The 17,668-nt window shown below is 42.8% G+C and overlaps 1 protein-coding gene across 4 annotated transcripts in view; it reads right to left on the bottom strand.

Annotated features, from left to right (window-relative positions):
- Positions 1-16,387, bottom strand: part of runx1t1 (RUNX1 partner transcriptional co-repressor 1) — a 61,072-nt gene extending 44,685 nt beyond the window's left edge. For all 4 annotated transcript variants that reach the window (XM_030741570.1, XM_030741572.1, XM_030741571.1 and 1 more), the window contains exon 1: positions 15,858-16,387. In XM_030741570.1, the coding sequence (XP_030597430.1) occupies positions 15,858-15,885 (28 nt within the window). In that variant the 5' untranslated portion in view covers positions 15,886-16,387. The remainder of the gene's footprint in view (positions 1-15,857) is intronic.
- Between the last annotated feature and the right edge of the window lie 1,281 nt (positions 16,388-17,668).

Here is a 17,668-nt window from a genome sequence, read left to right as displayed (position 1 = left end):
GGTGCACTTGAATAGCAGCGTTGATGGAGTGAGACACAGAAAATAATCTCTTTCTCTCTCACACACAGACACATACGCAGCAAAGTCCCGTGGGACATCTTCTGGCCACTCAGCGTGTGCATGTGTAATGGCACAGGGGTCCTGTGTGTGAGAGAAAAGAGTTAGCTATACACAGGAAGTAAAATTAAACAATTATGCATGGTTATGTTTGGACTGACGTGGTAGTACACCATCACCACTAAGCCAGACATTTCTGCCTCCATTCTGCTACTCCCTTTTCTGACTTTGCTGCACACTAACCCCTGCTTGTGTGCTGTCTAAATGTGATGAGTGTGTGTGTGTGTGTGTGTGTGTGTGTGTGTGTGTGTGTGTGTGTGTGTGTGTGTGTGTGTGTGTGTGTGTGTGTGTGTGTCTGCACAGGCTACAGAATACACAGAACCTCACACAGTTTACACCCCAGTGGAGACTATTAGTGATTCTCTACCAGACACAGAGGGAACACATAGTCTGAGAGAGACACAGGCAAAGAGTCAAAAGTGTAGAGGAGGGAAGGGGGAGAGAGAAGGCGGTGGGGTGGGGGGAGAATCAAGAGAAGAAGGATGAGAGAAAGAGACAGTGACAGACTGGCACACTGATACACAGACACACACACAGATGGGAAGATAAATGAACAGATATTCTGGCAGTGCTACATAATACTGAGAGAAAGGGAAAGGGAACATCAGGGCAAACGTCAGTACTCTTCCGCTTGCAACCGACCAAAGATGGCCTCAGCTTTAGTGCAATCTGATGTAACTCGCCAGAAACAGTTTCAATACTGCACATCAAACCTAGTCATACCCCAGTCATCAGACTGAAGAACGAGGATATGTGAAATCTATCCAAAATGTGTCACACTTTAAGGTGGATGCTTAGTGTTATCTAGCAATTCAGGTAAATGTAAGTCTTTAATTAAGGGTACACTGGCAACCATGTGTCACTCCATTTAAGAAGAGGAAAGAAGAGAAGAGAAAGGATGAGAAGAGAAGGAATAAAGAGACACCTATAGAAAAACAAGGATCAAATGACAAGGTGGAAGCCAGAACGATGGCTGAACAGAAAATAGCAGGTGGTTAAAAGAGACATGAGGGAGGAGAAAAGGAAAGAAGGTGACCGGCTTGTATAGAGTTGCAGTTGGCCACAACAGGCGCTCCACTGGGCTGCATTCAAGTGCTCTCTGCCCCCTGGTCACACATTACCGCTGAGGATATATCATGTGTGCGTCTGTGTGCACGCACATGCACAGCGGCTGCATGTGAACAGCAACTCTGGAGGAAGGGAGGTTACATATGGGCTTGGCCTTTGTGTGTGAGTGTGTGTTGATGGAAGTGAGAAAAAAGGAGAGCGAACTGCAGAAAGAGAGCGAGTGAAAGTGAGTGTAGTCGAAAAGGTGCAATCAGCAGAGGGGAAAAAAAAAAAAAAAAAAGAAAAGCGAGCAAGAGGCTCCCTGTGTGTGTGGCAGGTCCCCAGCCATCTGGACACCCCCCCACCCCCCTCCCCCCACCACCCCACCCTGCACACCCACCATTCTCCTCCAGCCTCCTTTTCCTCCCCTCTCCTCTGCCGACTGGTGTGCTATTCATGGCGGACCCATTTCACCTTTCAGCGTGTTACGCCCGCTCACCACAATACATGCTAATGAGGTAGAACAAATGACTTTTTTGCTGTGGGTCCATGCATGTGTGCGGGCCTGTGTGTGTGTGTGTGTGTGTGTGTGTGTGTGTGTGTGTGTGTGTGTGTGTGTGGGTGGGTGGATGGGTTGCTGAATTCTTCCAATCTCAACTGCTCGTTTCCAAACCACTTGCTTAACTGTCGAAAGAGTTGTTAATGGTTGTGCAGAAACCAATTTTGTTTTCTCACCTGAATGCACAAAATAGCTCCAGATTACTGACACCTGATCTGATGTTGCTGTGCACAGATGCTTGATTTCTAGAGCACTACAAACACAGTCTAAGGAACTGCAATCTTAATGCATTTACTATTGTGTCTCAAGGACCTACAGCAAATAAACCACATGAACAAAATGGGACACTGCCATTTAATTCCAACTGGGATAACCTCAACCAGTCCTATATATCCTCACACCCAGGTACCTTCTATTTATCCAGCACTGAGTGACTTGGCCCAGTTCCAATCTGATCTGCTCGGTGATGATAAAGTGGAGAGGAGAGAGTGCACATTTACAGTTCTCTGTAGCACAGATGACAGGAGATGAATGGAGCACTTCATTTGTCGCAACAGAACACAAGACACCACAACTGACATCGGCAAGAGGAGTGGTGACAGGGGGAAAAAAAAAAACAAGCAGGCAGGAAAAGGGAGTGCCAGGCTGCTGAAAGATTGAGGAGCAATAGAGACGGGACAAGAAGAGGAGAGGAAAGCAAAAAGGGGACATCTGAAAAGAATAGATGATAGGGAGAAAACAAGGGAAAAGAAAAATGCATAGCAATACAGCCAGAATGACATACAGCTTGTCAAAATCAAGCCTCCTTCGAGTCTTTCTTCAGCAGGAGTCGCTTTTTTCTTCTCCCTGTGTCACTAGGTGGCGCTAACGATACATCTGTACACCTGCCAACTCTCTCCTCCCCCTCCTCCTCCCCCTTTACGTCTTTCCATAGTGAATCATTGTGACAGCCTGGCTTGGCAGTCATAATTAACCGAGTGCACTAGCTAGTGTAGCACTCCATGCAACACACAGCAGTGAGCCAAGCACAGAGAGGACTGCTCATAGTGAGAGCTGCCACCAGGCATGATGGTCGTGCCTGTGTGTGTGTGCATGTGAAATTAATAATGTGTGTGTGTGTAGAGACAGTGTGCAGTCCTCTAAGCCACATACACAGGTAAGGGAAAATAGAAGGACTTTTTGAGACTATTTTGAGGATCACTGTCTTCAGCGAGGTCAGGCGTTGCTGCTCGGCTGCTGATTAAATCAGCGTGGGCCTAAAGGTAACAAAGGTACCAAACAATCCATTGAAATACTACTCTCCATATCTACACATAGAATTCATATTTTTTAAGGCTTCACAGTCAAAGTAAGTACAGTGATTTATTTAAAAGAAAAAAAAACAATCACAAAAATATTTCAAAGGTGGCATATTTTTAAAAACAACTAAAATACCTGACAGTGCACGATTTATATATCATTGCAACTGCTCTTGAATATATCGCTCCCTAATTGTCTCTCCTACTAAATCCAGCTCAAGAGGAAAGCCATCCATTTTGGGGTTGCATTTTGCACATGTAAAACACAGATTTGTCCTGCAACAGCTGTGGAACAAATTGTGTTATTAAGTCATTTTAACACCCAAGGCATCCAATTAAGCTACCCAATTCCCCTTATCAAAGCCACAGTTCTCCCAAAACGAGCAAAGCAACTTACATGGATGCGACTGTTTCTACAAAAATAGCCCTAAAATCAGCTTCACAGCAGTTATGTGGGACTCATGGAAATGGTGCCACAGTTCCTTTAACTAGTACAGAAACAGGAACCAGGCCATTCCTGGCTCCCCTCCCGGCCTCTGGGGCCCAGGGCCCAGCCCAGCTCGCCACACAATGGGCCAGTAGAATGAGAGGAACCTCCGGCCATCCAGAGATAGCCCTGCTGGTCAGGAACCAGAAGAAACCTGGGAGGGGGAAGAGGAGGTGGGGGTGTGTGTATGGAAGCCTTAAGGATGGGAACCCAGGCAGCCAGGGAAAGAAGGGTGGGGATGGTTGGTTGGGGTCAGGATGTGTGTAAAGGGGACAGTATTTGTGTCTGTGTGAAAGAAAGTAGAGCTGTTCAGATAAATGTCTTGTTCCCATGCAAAAATAACACACACACACACACACACACACACACACACACACACACACACACACACACACACACACACACACACACACACACACACACACACACACACATTATAGACTCATTCACTAGTCTTGTCTCTAAGGAGGTTTGAGCTTGTTTACAGGTGGTTAAAGCTGGAACAGCAATGGTGGGATGGAAGGTGGATAGAGGACAGTTGATAGAGGAGGGAAGCAGCATTGGAGAGTGGTGGTTGGACCTGATCCTACTGTTTTTGGGATGTATCCTGGTAAGTGGGCCATCCTATCTGGCTTCCTTACACAGCCTGGAGCACCAAACAGTGAGTCGGTCCAGAGGAGCAATGGTCTCTAAATCTAATGATGGGAATTAACCCTGGAGACAAACTGGAAGAAGTCAATTACATAAGATTGAGAAACAGGTCGTGATGTGGTCCTGCTCCTTCTAACCAGACCTGCTCCCAGTTCTGTTTTTTTTTTTTTTGGGGGGGGGGTCTTCAATAAAACACAGACACGTGCACATGGCGCCCACTGTTTCCATGACAACAAGTGGAGCAGATATGCTCTCTCAACTGTCAAAGGACACGCGCACACACGTATATACACGTGCAGGGCAAAGAAAAGAAAGGTTTGTACCAAAGTGTTTTTTTTTTTTTAGCATTTCATAGGTGGCTGTCACTGCTGGAGTGACAGAAGAAAGAAGACTGAAGAATAAAGAGACAATGGCAGGAACCAAAAAGGAAACAGAGAAAAAAAGGCCAAGAATGCAGGATAGTTACAGCTGCTGAACTTAAAACAATATACTGAATACGCTTTTGCACGGAAAGATGACTTTGGCTCCTGAAGTCGCGCTTATGAGGGGCTGCTTTATTGCCAATAATGATTACAGATAAAAAAAACTATTTTATTAAACCTGACTTGAAAAGAAAAAGAAAAGAAAGAATATAAGCATGACAGCTTTTTTTTTTTTTCTCAGTAACTCATGAACTAGACTCACCATGCATGGCTGGTAAAATAAAACACTGTGTCCTTGCCTCTTCCTCTAGTACAAGTGTGCCATAACTTTTGTTCTCAGACACTAGAGAGAGATAGAGACAAAGACAGACTGTCCTAAATCTAAACCTCTCAGCGGCTTCTGAATTGATGGTTTTTAGGGGGTGCAGGGATGTCAGTGTCAGAATGTGAATGTATAACCTATATGCATTTCTGCTTCCAAATCCATCTGTGACATATATGTATTACCTGTGTTATGTGTAGTGAAAGGAAATGTTTCACTTCTGTTTCAGATCTGTGTGTCATGTATACACTAGTGTATCCTTTCAGGGGAAGTTAATTTCCTTTAGTGTAGGGCCTATTTTATGGTACGTGGATTCATGAATTTTCTTACACTGTCACATTCATATTCCAGATTCTGATTTAATTTGCAGTGTGGGAATGAAAGCACACATTTCTAATGAGACGTAGCAATAAATTAAAAATAGCTTCCCTCACAGCACACACAACAGCAGTTTTTATATATATATATATATATATATATACATATATATATATATATATTACAAACCATCTATTCCTTTTTTATCATGAAATGAAGCAGTCTCAGCTAAGTACGCTTACTGTAGCTGCAGTGAATGCCACATTTTACAAGCTTTCATCCACATACCATGCAGCATTTTCACCTAACCTCACAATCCCCAGTTGTACTATAATTCTCAATTACAATAGGGCAGATATATGTGTGTGTAGTATATACTGGGGCTCACATGCAGTTGTGGTAAACGCTTGCTGTGCGAACTCCTTGACAGGGACTGGTTAAATATAGCTTGAATGATTTCATGTGTTATTTTTCCCCAAATGCAGTTTAGCATTGCTGGCTGTCTAAGAGAAGAAAAGAAATGAGACAGCAGCTCAAGGTCTAAAAGCAGAAGCTTGTATTCGAGCTCAGCAATTTGGAAACTCATAAATGTTATTTAACATTGTATATGAGTCATTTCTCTCTGTCTGTTGTCTGTCACTGCCTCCATCTCACTTGGTTGCTCGACTCTGTGGCTTCTGGCATTGGCCTCTAGCAGTTTAAAGTAACTCACAGCTATGTCCTACTAGCTTTTCTCTGTTTCCCACTTTCTGTTTTCAGTCTTGTTCTCCAGCTGGCACAGGGAAACAGGCTGACATCAGAGCCACAAACACACAGACTTTACTCTCTCTGTCTAATAATGCGTATTTTTTTTCCTTAACTATTCTCACCCTGATACATCAAGCCTGGCAATATGTGCCCTAAACAAATGGGTTTAGTCCACAATAATTAGCCAAGTCAATAACAGAACCTGGGTTTTGATTTGTCTTTATTTTAGAAAAAAAAAGTGATAGTAGATATTTTTGTTCTAGCAAAGACTTAGCCACTGTCTGCACCTTATATCCTCACATGATTTTTCCCTATCTCTTCTCTTCATTTCACCTTGCTGCACTTGTCACTGTTCACCTTTCTCACACCCCAATCTCTGCTTCTGCTCCCCCACCCTTTTTGTAATCATACACTAATCCTTTGCAATCACTTCCCCATGAAGATACCACCCGACCCAAATAACACACACATGCACAAGCACACGCACACAAACACAAACACGCACACAAACACGCACACATTCAATGTGCCAAGTAAACAGATGTCTACAAGACACAAAAGCAACCAAAACCAGGATCAACACTCATTTTAACAGACATTTATGTTTTGTTATGCGTTGGTTAGATCAGGCAGACTGTGAACGTCCTCATTCACTTGAACTAAAACCACTTAAATTAACACCATGCCAAGCAGAAATACAGAACAGCTCTTTGAACAGAGATGGCAAGTAAATAAGTGTCAAGGAGTTGTGCTCAATTATTAAAACATGGTGGCTACATTTAGGTATAAATGTAATCCTTTTTATGTGATGGGATCAGGAAGAACATACACTCACACACTGTGTGTGTGTGTGTGTGTGTGTGTGTGCGTATGTGTGTGTGTCCCTTACCCTTGATCAGCTGGTGACTTGGGTTTGTTATTGCCCTGACAGGCAAAAGCCCGGGGCAGTGCACGACTAATGCATTAGTGTCTTTAGCAGTTCGGGGCATCTGTCATGTGTGTGTACATGTTTTTGTGCGGCTGCATCACGTAGCCTCGGGCAAAGTGGCAAATACAAAGAGTCATGTTTTATCTAAATATAGAGACAGATGCAGATTGTCCCCTATTCTGCTGTGCATAGTTTTTAACTACCTACTTCAGTTTGTCTTCATTGTCTGCAGTCCTTTGTTACATATGGCTGGCAATAACCAAAGCTTTACTTGCTTAACAGTTGGAGAAGCCTTTCACTTGGATGAAGTGGTAAAAGTGTTACATGCTGTGGTCTTAAAATGCATTTGATGCTGTATTTTAGTATAAATGTTCACTTCATGAAATTTTATGAGACGGTGTTGTGTTACAAGAACAACACCGATTTAATAGAACATAATTGGCAGTAACAATGAGCTCAGCATGCTTTTGTTAAGTGACTAAATGACAAGAAATAGGACAAGGGTATTTGGTGGGAAAGGATAATGTGTGTATGTTGTGTTCATTCATACAAGGAACAGCAGCGAAAGAATGTCTGTGTATATCTGCCTGTTAATATGACATGCCACATAATCCTTAAAATATCACTCATCACATCAAGCACACACCAAGAAACACGCATAAAGAGAGCTCTGCATGCCTTCAGTTTAGATTGACAACCCTGCCATATGGTGCTGAGCTTTGTCTTTGTTTGCATATTCACCCGCTTACTGTCTGAGTTTATGAGACCAATTCAGCGAGTGCACACCTGTGTATTTTTACATATGTGTAGTTCAGTCCTGTGTGTGAGTTAGCTACATTAGCAAACACAAAGTTGCAGCTGCACTCCAGTACATGATCCCTGCACAGCTGTGAATTATTATGTGGACAATTTAACGCTGCCAAAGAGGAAACAGGAAATTAAGATCGTACTTTTGTTGCACTGCTAAAGTGTCTGGCAAAATGTTTGTGTGCATCCATGCTCAAATAAAATTCCTACAAAGTGAAATGACGCAGTGCATCTCTGATTCTATCACCCCGAGTAGCAGCTTTATGCTCTTCACTCCTAAATGTGTAGCGGAGGTGCAGATGGAGACCCAGGGGTGCAACCCAAATGCTTAAGGGGAAGGGGCTTTCCACTCACTAAAGCATCCTCAAACTAACATCTAGGCAGTAATTTGTCCTCTCACAGGGGAGGCATAAAAACCAGAGCCTCAAATTCTTTGCAGCTATGGAAAAAGCAAAGAGTGAACCAAAAAAAAAAACTTTATCTCCGCCTCTAACTGAAAGTTATTACATTTTCTGAATGGTATGACTTTCTAATGGTTAGCATATGTGAATATGTGTGCACAGAGAGAGAGCAGTAGTTGAGGTTAAGTTAATAGCACAAGCAGAGGGGGAACTGGGAACCCTTGGCTTATAAAGGATACTTGTTTCCCTGCCTCACCGAAAACCAGATGTTGATAAAGAGACATAGGGGGAGGAGAGAAGACAGATGGGCAAGAAATTACCATCACTTGAGCCAAACATCTTGAAACATCTGCAAAAAAAAAAAAAAAAAAAAAAAAATCGTACCTTACAAAGGGAGATGGATTTATGCTCTCCCTCTATCTTGGATTTTCATTGCTCCGTGAGAGCCTTTCTCCCGCCTGTGCCGTGCTACTCTCAGCATTACCGGGGCTAAAAAGTTTTGCCACAATCTGGAGCTGTTTAAGTCTTGGAAAAAAGCTTGGATTCTTCCATAAATGGCTTTATCATGTAGAGAAGGCAAACACGCCTGTACACTGTTGGAGTCATAAAACTTCAGAGAGTGCCGCGGGATGGGGTCCACAATCATGCAGGCTAACTCGATATGAAACGCTGTAAATGTCAAGGTACATTGCAATGTAGATGCATGTGTGTACATCCTGCGCATGTGAGGCCTAAAAATATATAATTCATATCACATTTCTAAAAGTGGAGTTTGGTTACCATGGAGACCCATCATCTATGCTAGTATGAAATGCGCAGCTGAGGATGGCACGTCCATATGGTTGGAGTACGACAGAGGGGAAGAACAGATGCCTTGATTAAAGGGCTGTCAATCGCAAATCCATAAGAGCAGCTGGGGTCATGAATGTATATCAGATGACACTACAGATACTGAGCAAGCCACACAAAAAGATATATGCTTTTATAGGCAGATAGATGTAAAACACACACACACACACTTGTGAGGAGAGGGAGCTCTAGAGATCTCTCTATCTGTTCATCGATACACAGGTACAGCCTCACACCTAATCTCCCTGTCTGACTGAACTGCAGGAGCATTTCTTAGTTAACCATCATTTTCAGAGAGCAAATCTAGACATTTTCATCCCCTTTGAGAGAAACAGCAATGCGGAAGACGGCTTTAAGTGTAATACTTAATTTGGGGGTGGATACAGCTGCCATGAAATGAACTTTATTAAAAAATTAAACTGACTGTGGTTTGCTCTGTTTTGTCTTTGAGAAAACCAACAGCACAGTGGATAGCAATGACTCAGGCCATTTAAGGTTGGACTCCAATGAGCGGCCACGTATAGGAACTGAAATTGTGTGGAGAGAATGAACTAGAAGTTAAACAAAATGGAGCTTTTACTTGGCCCCATTTGGGGGAAAAGGACCAGCTCCTTCCTTTTTTTTTAATGTAACCCCCACTGTCCCTTCTGCCACTCTCCCTCTTTCTCTTTGAACCAATTTCTAAAATGGCCCTCCCTTGAAATAATTGACACTCTGCGTTTATCATTTGAGGCACCTGCTGTTGGTTTGACAACAAGACAATCAGATGGAGCGACCGGCCGTCGTCCCATTGTCCCATCTCCCTGTTTGTCTGTGACACTAACTGACAACAGCTGGAAGCCCTCTCTTCCTACAATACCCATCATGCAAGTCAAATTCAAGCACAAAAGAAAAAGGGCCTCATTATTTGGCTGTAGTGGTGTGATTTTAACCAGCAAAGGGAGGAAACAATTATTTAGTTGTGTCTGCTACATGGTACATAAAAGACCGGGAGCGACTGGTCGTCCAAAAACAGCCGTGCATGTGGCTGGTCCGCTGTTGCTGATTGTATATTATTATGAATATTAAAGAACCACATTTTCAGTGCTGATTTGTGTTAGCTGTTTGCACGTACTCACTGATACAAATACCGAAGTAGACCTCTACAATATATAACACGAACGCCCGATCTCCAAGCATGCATTTTTGAACACATAGCCTCCCACATCCCCATCTCCTCTCCTCTCTTCTCTCTCTAGATGTAATTGACTGAGCACGTCAATACTCGAAGGGAAAAAAACAGTGGGTCCACTGTCTGCAGCTATTGATCTACACTTCTCCCTTTCTCTCTCTCCCTGTCTGCTGATCTTAATTACACTTCTTTTTACCAAGCCAGGGCTCCACTCTAGCGGCTGCCCTTTTCATAAAATGTACTGTCCAAATCCATACATCAAAATTAATGAGAGAGAACCAAGCTGTAAATCAAATACCGGAGCTGATAAGCCAGGGTGGTGATCGTAAATTACGCATGTTCTTTTTGCAAAAAAGGAAAAAGAAAGAAAGAAAAAAAAAGAGAGAATTATTTTTGCAAGTTCATGCAGGTCAGTGTTGACAATGTGGAGTTTTTACAGAGGAAGCAACCTTAGTTTAGGTGATTAAAACCACTAAAGCATGACAGGGCTGAGGTGATGTTTCTCACTCTCTTTGTTATCTACTTCCTCTTTCTTTGTGTCTCTCTTTGTCAATTTGTCTGATTTTTTTTTTTTTTTTGCCTGCCTGTTTGTTTGTTTTAAACGCTGTCTGTCTGTGCCCACTCCTCCACCTCTCTCTCTTTCCTCTAACACACACACGCAAACACACAAACACATACACGCACACACACAAAAACGACTTTTATGGTCAGGTTTTATGGACTGGTAGCAAAGCAAGCCGGTCCATTCTTCAGCAATTGTCCTCTCGTGAACTGGGGGAGAAAAAAGGCTCCTAATCGCACAGTTTCACAGCTCATACTTCCCATCAATCAAACCTGTCTGCGTGTTCTCAGGATTTGTCTGAGCGTGCGCGCATGTGTGTGTGTGTATCCCACCTTATAGCATCTCAAATGTCTGTTGAATCACAAAGCAAAAGCTTAAAGATGGCAGTTCAGACTCTCTTATATACAATATACTCTTTTTCTGTTCAGATGAATCTTCATAGAAGCCATGTAAACACTCAGACATAAACCAGTGCAACACAGACACATTTTTTTTTTTTGCCTGCCACCCATGAATTCATCCTCCTCCTCCCCCCGGCCCCTCTGTCTAATCTTTAAATGTAAATTGCGTGACAGGTGAATATTGAGAAGGTGAGCGATAAAGGGTAACATCTCCACTTGGCCGCTTTATCACTGCTCCACATCACTAAGAAGCGCCTATTCAATATCATTACCTTTGGCAGAGTGCAGGGGGAAACACACTCCTGTGTATGTCCTTTTGTATTCGTTGGACATACTGTATAGACACCTGCGCGCGCACACACACACACACACACACACACACGCAATCACATCCAGTTGCTTATCTTTTGGAATAAGAAAAGGGGCTTGTCAGGATGGCACATTGTATGTATGTGTGTTGTTTAAGTGTGTGTGCCTGTGTGTGTGTCTGTGTGCGTGTGTGTGTGTCGGAGAGAGAGAGAGAGGGGAAGGCAATGTGCATTAGGGCGATTACAATATCAGCCGACTCCAGATGGAGGCAGGAAAATAAACAGTGGAAGAGAAAGAGGGAGAGAGAGAGAGAGCAAGAGCAAGGGGACAGACATCACGACAAGAAGCCTAAGAGAGAGGTTCTATATGTGTGCATTTGTTTGTGTGGAGGTCTGTCTGTGAGCGATACAGTTAGAGAAAGTAGAGTTAATTAGCAACTCAATCCGCATCTGTATACAGAGGACTGAGGAAGCGGTGTATGTGTGACAGTGTGTGGGTTTATATTGTCCTGGACGTGTCTATCTGTGTGCATTTTAAACCCAAGAAACCTGAGCAGGATAGACACAGCTAGCCGTTCACCCTAAACATCTAAAAAACTACATCTCCCACCACACGGTTTGCTGAGGAACCAATCTATTATCAATCTGAGTTCTTCCTAAGTGACTGGAGATGTAAAAAAAAAAATTGTTGGAAAAGTAAAATCCTCCATGAAACCTCATGAATTGTGAGTACTGTTGGCCTCCTCTTCACTTGACCTATAAGCCTTATGTTATCCAGAGTAAAAACACGAACAAGGCCAATAAAATCAGTTTGTGGTGCTCACTGTTCACTTTGACATTAAATCAGCCCCTGTAAAGGCCATCTCACAGCTACAATAAAACAAAGACCTCTTGCTTTTGTAAGCACGAGAGCGTGTGGACACACATACGCCACATATACAATGCAGTGGCCCAAAAAGTGCATTCGCAGAAACACACACACACACACACACGCACCTACCTACCTAGTCCTTTTTATACCACTGCTGCTCTTTCATGGGTGATGAAATTCAATAAGCAGTGAAGAGAACTGCCCTCTCACTGATAACCATCAATGAGCTTATCGATCTCCAAAGGTATTCATGTGTGCGTGCATACCCATGCATGCATGCGCACACAGACACACAAACAAACACTATAATTCACCCTGGGACTTGGTAACAGACAGCTCTGAATAATCAGAAGAGATCTATACATCTTAAAGGAGTGCATGGAACACTGATTTTAGTATCTGGTTCAGCAGCTCACAGTTGCCCCCTGACTGCATTGTTTCAGTTCCAATCTTTATTCAAGGTTCCGCCATCTCAAGCTTTATACGCATTTCTGCAGTTACAGTAACTGAGGTAACTGTGTGTTGAAACCAAATGAAAAGAATGATGAATATTGTAAATGCTTCATGTTGTTCGTGGAGTTAGATAAGAACAGACCTTCCAGATTGACACAGCAGTTATGTGAAAATCCCAAGTAGTAGTAGCGCCAGGAAAACCCACTTATTCTAAGCACTGAATTATACAATAAACAAACAACCAAAAAGCTTTGAGAGCATACATAATTTAGAACATATACTGTAGGCTGTATACAAATGAGGGAGCTTGTGTTAAGTTCTCCTCTATTAGAGCCAAATGAAAACGCTGAAATATTACAGGTGATCCGGTTTGCACTGCTTTTGAAGTGGATTGTGTTAAACTATAGCTAGTCAGCATATGAACTGTGTTGAGTCATCATCACTTATTCACTGTATAGCAAACCTGGACTGCATCCAAACGTCTGTGTGACACACTTAAAAGAAGTGCTTTGTAACTATATCGCGGCACTGGAGTCTCAGTGTAACTCTGTGCCAGAGGAAAAAAATCTCGCTTTTTTTTTAATAGCAGTAATTCATTGTTTGTAGCTGGGATTTAAAGATGCAATATAATCTGCCAGGAAGCTATTAACGGTGGTTAACATCAAAAACTGCAAAGGAGGGAAGGAAAAATAGTGAAACCAAAGGGTATGTGTGTGTGTGTGTGTGTGTGTGTGTGTGTGTGTGTGTGTGTGTATGAATGTGTGTGTGAGATCCGCACACCTCACTTTTCAAGTGTGCATAAGACACACAAGTCTTTCTCAGCATCACTTGTTCAAACTGCCAATCAGGGGTACCTCTATGTGTGATTTTCTGCCTGCGTGTGAAGGTGAGAATAAAATGGCTGCCATCATTTTCACAAGGCCGTTCATGTGTGTGAGCAGCGGTTTGATGCATTTGACCCTATAGCCTGAGAGCTGGGAGGAGGAGGGGGAGGAGGAGACGGAGGAGGAGGAGGGAGAACAGGTGTGAGGCAGGCTGGTGGCTGGGCAGATGGCCCCTGGAAGTGCTATGCTGCAGAGCATGGACCGCAGAGAGTTAGCAGCTATCGTTAATACAAGCCTGTTTATACAGTGCACACACACGCAGCACGCACGCGCGCGCACACACACACACACACACACACACACACACACACAGCGATAACCTGCAAACAGCACTTATCATTTACTCTCCCCTCATCAGCAGCTTTGTTTACCTTTCATTTACTCCTTCTCTCTCCCTGTCCCCTCTCTCTCTTTATCTCTGTAAACACACACACTCCAGGTAATGGTCTTTTCAGTCAAGTCACTACTTTAATGGAAGTCCCAGTGTTAAAAGGATGGGAAACAAACAACTGATGACATAATAAATGACAGCCAGAACAACCACATCACCTGGTGTGGCCACTGCAGTAAATTATGATGAATAAATTTAGGATTAAAAAAAGAGAGAGAATTCAAAAATAATACTGAATCTCTATTTCAGTCACTTACGTTTATCACAGATGCCAGGAACATTTGCATCATGATAACCCAATAAAGATATCTTTGATGAGGTACATGTTTAAAATGCTGACATGCTCATTCTGTACCTGGTCACCTTTATTTAACCCATCTAAAGCCACCTCTGCTCTGGTTCATGCTTTTGAGAGGACTTAACAAGCACTCTCTGGGATGTCTGCAATTCTGTCTACTGTATGGCAGCATTTGGTATGCCTAAAAAATGTCCAAAGCCCTATGGTTTTCCAGAAGATATTTTCCTCCCTCTCTAATCTGAGCCGTGAGAACAGTCGGGCATCGACAGCATGTTGTGCCATAGCAGCCTCCCTCCCTAACCCGCATGTCTGTTCTTTTCCCAGTCGGGGGAAAAAGATTCCCACTGGAGTAAATATAGCCCAAAGCCTTTAATTTCCACCCTATGCCACTCCATTACAAAAAAAAAAAAAAAAAAGAAGAAAAAAAAAAAAAGAATCCGTTTTCCGTTTTTGGGTTATGTGATGATGACAAAGTCGCAGCGGGTGGAGATGGAAACTTCACATGGGTTTGAGAAGATGCGTTTGACAGTTGTGTCAGCGCTCAGGAGGATGCAAACTCTGAAATGCAAAGTCTCTCGAAATGCTTTCCAGGACTCCCAAGCAAAGATGAGAAGAGAGGGAGAAGAAGCAGAGGCGGCTCTCCACAGAACAGAGAGGTTCAGAAGGAGTTCAAAATCACCCCCACCCCCAATAAATAAATAAGATTAAGAAAAAAAAAATAAAAATGTCAACATCGAAAAGATTTCTATTTGCAGCAAAATTCTGGAATATTTGTTTCAATTTCTTAAGTGAGAATGGTCTAGAAACACGTGAAATCATGGGTGTAAATTAGGATTTCTGAAACCTCTTAGCACGCTGTCTGTCCCGTGAGGAGTCGCCGCTCTATAAAAGTGTGTATATATTCAAGATCGTCAGTTAATGTGCAGGTTGCTCCACCTGAAATGAAGCGGATCACTAAACTTGATCCGTGAACTTAAGTTGCCTGTTGCCCGAGAAGAGTTGCGCATCCTGGGTGCAAGTTCATGAACTGAGATCTGATTGTTTTGAAGACAGGGACAGCAGTTAAACAAACTAGTAAGCTAACCGTCTTCATTAATTTTCATTATTACATTAATTAGCCGACAATGGCCTAAGTATTTTCATTTTCTTTAATTTTTTTAAGCGTAAAATGTATTAAGACACACATCAGCGCTCACTGCTCAGCCTATTTCCCCCATTCGAATTAAATTAAACACTATTATACACAAAACAAACGCACTGGTTGTTGGCACTTCATCTCGGACAATGAAAGCACATATTTCTCTAAAGATTTCTGAAAATAATGCAGTCGCTAGAGATTGTGTATTTATCTAACCATTTTTTTTTCATATGGGAGTGCCACACATTTTTAAAAAATATATATCAAAGTACAAATTTAAAAAAATAAATGGTCAGTTTCGGTGTGTTTGGTATTTCGTGGTATCCTTCGTAATTTGCCGCACACGTGTGCGGATGAAGTCACAAAACACTCCAGTAAGGCGTAAAAGGTTAAATATAATCATTATATCAAGAGAGGGAACACTTACACTGAAAAGAGGCAGAAATTCCCACCATGCGGCACGTCGATGTGAGAGGTTTAAATAATTTCCAGTCCTTTTGACTCCGCGCACGGTCCTCTCGATGATCCGTCAGTATCTGGAAGACGAAAACTACAGTCCAGCCAGCTCTCCGGGGCTCTGGTGGTATACTCCCAGCAGCTCAGAAATGTGGTTTAAAACTCCGACAAAAGGAAAAAGGGCACCGCGCGGCTTGCAATAAGTGATCAGTCACTGGGGATATTCAGACTGAGAGAGTCGGGAGTCTTGTAAAAGCGCAGAGGCAGCGGAGGAGAGATGAGAAACAGATGCAGAGGGAGGATGCTGTACTGTGCGCAGGGGCACCCTGTCTGAGTTCTGTTTTTTTTTTTGTTTTTTTTAAACCCGTCTTCTTACTTTCCCTCGAAATCCCTTAAGCGTCAGTTTCGGTTCCGAAAAAACATTCTGTTGTTATATGTGAGAAAAATAAAATCATCCACACACCCTCGGACTCGGGCTCCTTGTGTTCTGCTTCTCCGTTGGCGTGGTGAAGAGGAGTAGCGGCACTCTGCCTCCAGTCGGCGGTGCGCAGCAGAGCCAGGTGGCGATGGGCGGGACTGAAGCGCTGCTGAGGAGCAGGAGGAGGAGGAGGAGGCGACTGGGCAGCAGCCAGCATCTGTGTGCCCTAAACAGGTTGGAAAAAAGCAGTTTCAGGTCAGAAGCGTTTTCTTTAGTATCAGTGGCATTAAAAACCTCTCCACGTGGAGTGAAGTAGGCTCTAAGGCGAATACGTGTCCTTTAGGAATTACTGAAGAATTAGGGAATGGTGATTCTCCAAGTCTGTCTTTAATTCACCTGCCAACACGTATATTCAAAAGCATCACTGGCCATTGCAATTATGATTAGCTTCCTTCATAGTTTAGTTAAAGGGTGAGTGAGTTCAGAGTAGGTTACACCTTAAAAAAATGTCTGTTCTAGGAAGTAAAGGGGCATCATCCAAGTGCTTAAAATTCATTTTTGTTTGGAGACCTTCATGTATTTCAGCACAAACCTTTCTGCTGCAAATTATTTTCCACTCATCTGTTTAAATTTGTATTTTTAATTTGCATGTAAAATATAACCCAAATGAAAATGCTGGAATCTGGAAAAACAAACAAGCGAACAAACAAACAACAAAATCCTGTTATATAAATGCAGTTCCACAGGTTTAGAAAAAAAACTGACTTAAACAGCAACAAAAACCTCTGCATTAAAACACTAAATGTTGGTTCCCTTCTGTTAAAGAAAGACAACCCCACAACGGTCACTGGACAAAAATGGTGGTACCCTTAACTTTATATTTTGTTGCACAACCTTTTGAGGCAATCATTGCAATCAAGTGATTTCTGTAACTCTTGATGAGACATCTGCACCTGTCGACAGGTATTTTGCCCACTCCTCGTGAGCAAACTGCTCCAGCTGTCTCAGGTATGAAGACTTCCTTTTCCAGACTGCATGTTTCAGCTCCTTCCACAGATGTTCAATAGGATTTGGATCAGGGCTCATAGAAGGCCACTTCAGAATAGTCCAATGTTTTGTTCTGAGCCTTTCCTGGGTGTTTTTAGCTGTGTGTTTTGGGTCATTATCCTGTTAGAGGACCCATAACCTGCAGCTGAGACAAAGCCTTCTGACACTGGGCAGCACATTTCACTCCAGAAGGCCTTGATAGTCTTGAGATTTCATTGTAACCTGCACAGATTCAACACACCCTGTGCCAGCCCCATGTTTCACAGTAGGTACAGTGTTCTTTTCTTTGTATGCTTCATTTTGTGTCTGTGTGCATA

This window comes from Archocentrus centrarchus, chromosome 11 (genome assembly GCF_007364275.1).
Source record: "Archocentrus centrarchus isolate MPI-CPG fArcCen1 chromosome 11, fArcCen1, whole genome shotgun sequence".
Classification (NCBI taxonomy): Eukaryota; Metazoa; Chordata; class Actinopteri; order Cichliformes; family Cichlidae; genus Archocentrus; species Archocentrus centrarchus.
The sequence above is the reverse complement of the archived record's forward strand: the minus strand, read 5'-3'. Positions and strand labels throughout refer to the sequence as shown.